General features: G+C 58.5%; 3 protein-coding genes across 3 annotated transcripts; 2 read left to right on the top strand and 1 right to left on the bottom strand.

The window, feature by feature from the left end:
- Nucleotides 1-659: 659 nt before the first annotated feature.
- On the top strand, nucleotides 660-2,425 carry SPRG_11668 (hypothetical protein). Its single transcript, XM_012350614.1, has 4 exons — nucleotides 660-743; nucleotides 806-1,153; nucleotides 1,212-1,499; nucleotides 1,545-2,425. The coding sequence occupies exons 1-4, from the start codon at nucleotides 707-709 to the stop codon at nucleotides 2,327-2,329; spliced, it is 1,458 nt and encodes a 485-aa protein (XP_012206004.1). The 5' UTR covers nucleotides 660-706; the 3' UTR covers nucleotides 2,330-2,425.
- Nucleotides 2,426-4,390: 1,965 nt separating this feature from the next.
- Nucleotides 4,391-4,941, top strand: SPRG_11667 (hypothetical protein; the record flags this gene model as incomplete). Its single annotated transcript, XM_012350613.1, has 4 exons — nucleotides 4,391-4,427; nucleotides 4,478-4,563; nucleotides 4,608-4,776; nucleotides 4,823-4,941. 4 exons carry the CDS (start codon nucleotides 4,391-4,393, stop codon nucleotides 4,939-4,941), a joined length of 411 nt encoding a protein of 136 aa, XP_012206003.1.
- A 266-nt stretch (nucleotides 4,942-5,207) lies between these two features.
- Nucleotides 5,208-6,533, bottom strand: SPRG_11666 (hypothetical protein). Its single transcript, XM_012350612.1, has 5 exons — nucleotides 6,332-6,533; nucleotides 6,189-6,283; nucleotides 5,919-6,142; nucleotides 5,740-5,866; nucleotides 5,208-5,692 (listed from the first exon to the last, which is right to left on the bottom strand). Exons 2-5 carry the CDS (start codon nucleotides 6,276-6,278, stop codon nucleotides 5,252-5,254), a joined length of 882 nt encoding a protein of 293 aa, XP_012206002.1. The 5' UTR covers nucleotides 6,279-6,283; nucleotides 6,332-6,533; the 3' UTR covers nucleotides 5,208-5,251.

Genomic DNA, 6,533 nt, shown 5'->3' with positions numbered 1-6,533 from the left:
AATCTGCGATTACACACGAGCCCTTCTCTTCGCCTCAGTATGCTGCCAGCTGGTTTCACACAACAATTTATTTTAATTCCAGTCGACCTTTGTATAGACTTAGTCGTTACGCACTGTACAAATGAATGGCGCTCGAAGTTCGAAGCCATGTGTAGAAACGCGGCTTTTTATTCGAAATCGCGCCGCGGAGCTTGCTAAATGTATGCAAGAAAAGAACAAAGGTATAGTAATATTCGGTCGTCGTGTTGCGAAAAACCACGTGGACTCGAAGACACCCGTAACTTCGAGCGCGTCGACGAGCCAAGGGAAAGAGATTACATTCGAGGACGAGCGGGCCGATGCGTGTGTATATGCTAGGAGAGGGACATCGCCATAGTGCCACCAAGTCGGTGGCGCTACGGGTACGGTACATGCGTGGGTAACAGCGACGGCGTCGTCGCACTTGCTTTGGCACTGGCAGAGGCTTAGGCAAGCACGCCTTGGGCAGCGAGGTGGGGTTACCAACGTCGGACGTACACACGCCGCCGGAGGTGACAGCGATGGGCCAATGCACCTTCTATGGCATTATCCTTGCGGGTCCGCTTCGCGACATGGCGCCGGCTGCGAAAGGCCAGCGTCCATGAAACGCCAAGATCCAAGTTGCACTTTGTTCCGATCTTGAAGAGTCGCGTGCCACAGATCCCCATCGCAGCCATTTTGGAGGAGGATGCAGCCCGAGCTCGCCCTCGATCAGCGCGGCGACGGTACAGCCAGTCGACACCCGTGTCCTGAATGAAGCACAGAAATATGCACGTCTGTTTTGTAGGGATGTACAGCGGTTCGTTTCGGTGGACCGAACACAAACAATTTCCAGCCTTGCCACGGCGCAGTGGAGCCGCCGCGCCAACAGCCCCATTGGCCATCGGCTGGCAAGGCTATTTGGGGCAGTGCCATGCGACCAGTTTGCTGCCCTGGGCGACGAACGACCCGTCCTTCTTGGATGCGCTCTCGTTCCCAATGACGTTGGTGTACATGACCAAGCTCCTCAACGCCGAGGCAGCTTGGCCACCGGGGCGTACTGTCACCATCCTTGTCGTTGGCGCGACAGTCAAAGCCGAGCAGCGCATTTGGAACCACACCAACTATTGGGCGGAGATTTCGGCCTTCTACCCAGGTACCGGTAGACGCAGAGGCGGAGGCAGCAAAGCCAGGGCGTGAACATACATGTATAGACCGCGCCTTTGACGTCTGGTTCATCGGGCCCGAAGTCTCGATGAGCGTTCATGGCGGCACCGCCAAGAGCCGGGTAACTGCCCATGCCTATCGTGGGACAACAGGCAGCTTCCTCGCAAGCCACGACGTCGACGTCGCGACGACCGTCGTCATCGGGTATAACACGGGCTTTGGCAACTTTGTCGAGTCGGGCCGCTACGATTTGCTCTGGAGCTGGCTTCCCGACCTCTACGCGATCGTCGCGTCCGGCCTCCTATCTATCTTTGCGTGCGCCAACGACTATGCAGGTTACATCTCAGGGCGCTCCTCACAAGAGTACTACGTTCTTATAGATATGAACGGCGAGTTTGCCGTGCATACGCGCGTGCTCGGCTCGAACATGGCCTACTTGCCGCGCGACAACCCGTTCTCGGCGGCGTCGCATTTGCACGAAGACGGCAAGCGCGAGTCGGCGTGGAGTCGCGCCAACAGCTTCGTGTACGCGATCCAAGGCGGCGACCGGACGCGGCAGCAAACGCTCGATCTTGGCGATTTGAAGCGCCTCTCAGCACTCCTCGACGCCGAGGCCGGCGATACCCACCTCATTGACCGCGTCGGACGGCACTGCTTTCGGGGGATGGTCTTGTCCAAGGAGCAAGCGGCCCGCTGCAAGCTTCTGCAACAGAAAAAGCCGCCACCGGTGGACCGTATTGAAGCTGCTGACGTCAACAAGGACGATACGGACAAGCGAATTGTCGATGACAACTCTGACGCAAACCAGAACCAGACACGGCACCAGAACAAGGTAGAGACGCTCGAACCTGTGCCCCCAATGGAGGAGGTAATCGAGCGGATGGTCGAGACAACAACACCGATGCCTTGTGAAGCCATGCCGCAGTACGAGCTGATCTCGACCATGGACAATGCAAAGATGACGCTCACGATCCACACGCCGGCTCTTGCATCGGTGAGAGACATGGCGCTGGACGTCTCGAGCGACATGCTGCAGTTTGTTGTCCCCGGCGTCTACCGCCTGCAAGTCGCGCTGCCGTGGGCCGTCGACAATGCGACGACACGTCCCACCTTCTCCAAGAAGGCACGCCGCCTCGTCATTGCGCTCGCCAGTCCGACAGCGTAGCCCACCTGTTTGTATCGGAGTTTTACCGACGATGGTTTGTATATACCATTCTTGTTTGTGCGCCTGCGCTGTGTACGATCCGAGACCAGTCTATCCACAACCCGTATGTATAGATGGACTCCTGTAGGTCAATGGAAAATAGCAACTAGGACGTTTCTACGGCTGACGAGTTACAAAAACAGCGAAAATGCTTGATGAAAGCAGGCGACGTGCTTTTAAGCGCGCAGCGAACAAAAAGTGCACAATAATTCCAGGTTCGCAATGATCACAGGGGAAAAACTCGTGTTGAGAGGGAATTACGACCAAGCTTACCAGCCGCCAGCGCAGTTGCCCCACTGGTCGCACAAAGTGGGGTTCCAGCCACCACCAGGACCCCAGCCACCAGGACCCCAGCCACCAGGGCCCCAGCGGCCAGGACCCCAACGGCCAGGACCCCAGCGACCAGGTCCCCAGCGACCAGGTCCCCAGTTACCACGACCCCAGTTACGACCCCAGCCGCCACCACGACCCCAGCCGCCACCACGGTGCATGCCACGGCCACCGCCACGGCTCCATTCGTCGCTTGGAATGTCCTTGGCATCGCCGCTCGGGTTGGCCTCGGCAGCTGGAGCTGGAGGATCGTTGCTTGTGGGTCACGCCTTCGGTCGGCGCAGCGTCTTTCGGAGCGGCGCCAGCGGCCGCAAAGGCACACAGCATACCAAGCAAGGGAATCTGCATCGTAGTGTTGATGTCGGAGGCAATTGAAATCTGCCATCGTAGACGACAAGGCTCCGCTCAAGTGGTAAGAAACCATCAGTAAAAGGGGATATCCTTGCTGGTCAACGTCGGCACTGCATCGGTGCTATTCCAGCTGATGCGTTCTTACCACTCTAGTACTGTCCTGCGCGTCGGCCTCTCGTTTGTCCGCATGCCGTCTACCTCGACCATGTGGAATTTCATTGCAGCCAGCATCTCCCAACAGCGCATCCTCGACGAGCTCGCATGGAACGAGTGCTCGGTTTTCCGTCCTTCGTTTGCAACGGTCCCAATCTTGGTCGATGCAGTGCCCGAGTGGATCCATCGCGGTGCCACATTGATCGTCTTCGACGACGACACCGTTGACGACACGGCTGCCATGGCGCTGGCGACTGCTCTTCCGCGTACGACGAGTCATTTCGGTACGAGCCTCACTCTCGGTGGCGCTCCGCTGTAGGTGCACAGCTACTTGACCCTGGGCGAAGCACTTGCGTCACGGCGCCTCGAGTGTCCTGCCGTTCCTTGACAGCGACACTTGAGGCCAGAAAACGCCACACCCGGTACCGCTACGAGCACACAACGGCAGACACTCATGCTCGAGAGCCCTTCTCCATCAAAAGGACCCTTGACCCTAGTATGCCTTGCCACCGAGCGCTTCAATCGCAGATTTCATTTATTGACTTTACCATCTTCTCTTTTGCTCGAATGGTCCTATTGCGAGGTGTAGAGCCGTGTTGTCGTCGTTAGGGAAAGGGGTAGAACACAGCGTTGTGCGAGAGATAGCATGAAAAAGCACGTCGTCGACGCTATTCATTAGTACCAAGAACCAGTCGAGGAGCTCCAAGAAGATCGCTTCAAAGCTGAACACCGGTTCGCAACAAAGTAGGACGACGCGATTGCTAAAACGCAGGTCAAAAGACTCACGCTGCCCAATCCTCTCCATCGAGACGCTCGTGATGTCCTGGACAACGCCCTTGAGCACACACAGCAGGAAGCGATCGATGCTGCCATGGTTCCGAGCAAGATTTATCCCCTGCGTCCGTGGTGACACGAGAGTCCGCTCATGTCATCATGACACGCGCTCTATCACGTTCGCAGGTCTGGGTGATCTCGACGAGGCTCGGGGCGTGCGTGGATCTCTACGTGGCGCGAGAAATCCGGTTATGGTGATTCTCGCGGCTGGAACCTGGTCGCTCGGGTGTGGTCGTGGCTCGCTCTGTGCACTCTGTGGGGCCACTGCGCCTGGGAGTCGGAATTCCCGCGCAACACGATGGCTTCGCTGCGATCTTCCGGATAACGTAACCGGATTCCGCATCAATTTGCAACATGGACGAGACGCTCTCGCTGGGCGACCTCAAGGACGGTAGGCTGCCACGTATGACCCGACAAAGCTCACGTGATGGTCTCGTCTAGCGCTCAAGGAAACGCTTGAAGCACGGGGCTCGCTGGGTCCGATCAAAGCGCGGCTGCGCGCCGAGATCTTCCAAGCCTTGGACGAGGTGCGAGGCCGCCACGCAGTCTCTTTGCTCCTATTGCCAAGTAGGGCGGCGTGAAGCCCAAGCTCTCGAACGAAAACCTGATCATCAACGAACTTATCCGCGAGTACTTGGAGTACAACGGGTATCGCCACACGCTCTCGGTCTTTCTGCCCGAGTCGGGCCAGCCGCTCGAACGCCCGTTCCAGCGCCGCTTCCTCGCCCACGAGCTCCACAGTACGTCATCTTCTTGAGCCTCCATATACAGACTCATGGCGTGCAGTTGCGGAAGACCCGCGCTACAACCAGATCCCGCTGGTCTACGGCATCGTCGCGGCGCTCCAAGACGCGCGAACAACTGCCGAGAGTCCTCCTCGTACTACCCGCGTCGCCGTGGATTAGCTTAGCTCATCGCTGCTTAGGCGCCGACGCACGACCAGCGACACCGCCAACGTTTGCCGTTCCGACGCCGTCCATGGTCGCATACTCCATCGTTGTGTCGTCTTGAACCCTTCCTGATGCGTGGTTTGCTATAGATGTCGGAGGTGGTACCGGACGCATCGGTCAACCATCTCGACATGCCACCGTCGCTCGCCCTCGAGACGCGGCCGCCCGTCGCCCGTACGTACATCGATCCTCTCTACCCGCCGTCTTTTTCTTATTTCCATTTCCGTATGCTAGAGACGTCGCCGTCCGCGGTCTTGTTCATGAATTAATCCAAACTGGCGGCGCTCCAGAGACGCACGTAGCCATCGTTGCCGTACGTAGCGAGCACGTTGCGGTGCGGGTGGTGGGCGATGCCAAAGACTTCGCCGTTGCAGACCTGCATCGCGTGCTCGAGGGTCCCGGTCGCCAGCGTAAAGCAGAGCACGTAGCCCTTCTCCGTGAGGCCGTAGAGAAAGGTGCTTTTGGGCGAGAGCACGGCGCCGACAAAGTCGCCTTTAGGCTCGATCGACTCGAACGGATCGACAAACGCACGCAGCGAGTCGCCGTGGAAGTTGATCAGATGCAGCGCGTTCGAGCGCGTGCAGAGCACGAGGGCGTCCTTCTGCGTCGGCACGGGGAGCACGCAGAGCACGTCCATCTCGACCCCGGCAGCGGCGTGCGGCGGCCGCATCGTCGCCACACACGACGCACTCTTGACATCCCAGACCTATACGATGGGGATAGAGAGCTGCTGGGACTTGACGCAGGATGTACCTTGAGCGTGCCGTCGCACGAGGCCGAGATGACCTTGGACGCATCGGTCGAAAAGACCGCGTGGTTGACGTACCCGTCGTGGCCGTGGAATTCCTTGAGCGTCTGGCCCGACTTGAGCCCATGCAGTCTATCAAGAAGAAGAAGATGAGCGATGATGAAGGCACGAATGGCGCATGTACCGCACGAGTTGGTCAAAGGACGAGGTGAGGAGCTGCGTGCCATCGCGCGAGAAGCAAATGCTGTGAATACTGTTGCCGTGCGCGTGTTCGAAGCGGCGGAGACACTGCCCGGTCGAGAGTTTCCAGACCTTGACCTTGCCGTCCACACTGGCGGTCGCGAGGAGGTCGCCATCGCGGCTAAACGCTTCGGCCGACACGCCCACTTCGTGCATCATGAAGTCGTCCTAGGCGCAACATGAACTCGGATGGCGTGCAAGCCGTGCAGCGTACCCGCGCTTGGTACTCGAGGTCCTTCTTGAGCTCGCACTTGTCAAAGTCCCATGCCTCGACAAAACCATCCTTTGTGCCCGTGATGAGCATGCTGCCTGCACAGGACCATGAGCACATCGAAGAGGACGCGATGGAGCGTATACCGTCCGTGCTGAACTGCGCGGTCTGCGGGCACGACGCCTTGCTAAACTTGATCTTGCCGTGCGGTGCCTGGATCTTCTCTTCCGTTCGGTCCACCTTAAGTCGCTTGGCCGCGTTCTGGAACAGATCGAGCTCGGACGGAAGGACGCCGCTGAGCTGCTGGAACTTGAGCGCTTGCCCAAGGAGCGTCAGAAGCCGCGATGG

The sequence above is a fragment of the Saprolegnia parasitica genome, assembly GCF_000151545.1.
Source record: "Saprolegnia parasitica CBS 223.65 unplaced genomic scaffold supercont2.67, whole genome shotgun sequence".
Classification (NCBI taxonomy): domain Eukaryota; phylum Oomycota; class Saprolegniomycetes; order Saprolegniales; family Saprolegniaceae; genus Saprolegnia; species Saprolegnia parasitica.
Note: the sequence above shows the minus strand (reverse complement) of the source record. Positions and strands in the feature narration are given on the sequence as shown.

Coding starts and splice junctions, on each gene's coding strand:
- SPRG_11668 (XM_012350614.1), top strand. CDS start 707: ATGCAGCCCGAGCTCGCCCTCGATCAGCGCGGCGACG. Junction 744..805: donor CCTCGATCAGCGCGGCGACG/GTACAGCCAGTC, acceptor TCTGTTTTGTAG/GGATGTACAGCGGTTCGTTT. Junction 1,500..1,544: donor GTGCGCCAACGACTATGCAG/GTTACATCTCAG, acceptor ACGTTCTTATAG/ATATGAACGGCGAGTTTGCC.
- SPRG_11666 (XM_012350612.1), bottom strand. CDS start 6,278: ATGCTCATCACGGGCACAAAGGATGGTTTTGTCGAGGCATGGGACTTT. Junction 5,867..5,918: donor TCCTTTGACCAACTCGTGCG/GTACATGCGCCA, acceptor TCTTCTTGATAG/ACTGCATGGGCTCAAGTCGG. Junction 5,693..5,739: donor CGTGCGACGGCACGCTCAAG/GTACATCCTGCG, acceptor CCCATCGTATAG/GTCTGGGATGTCAAGAGTGC.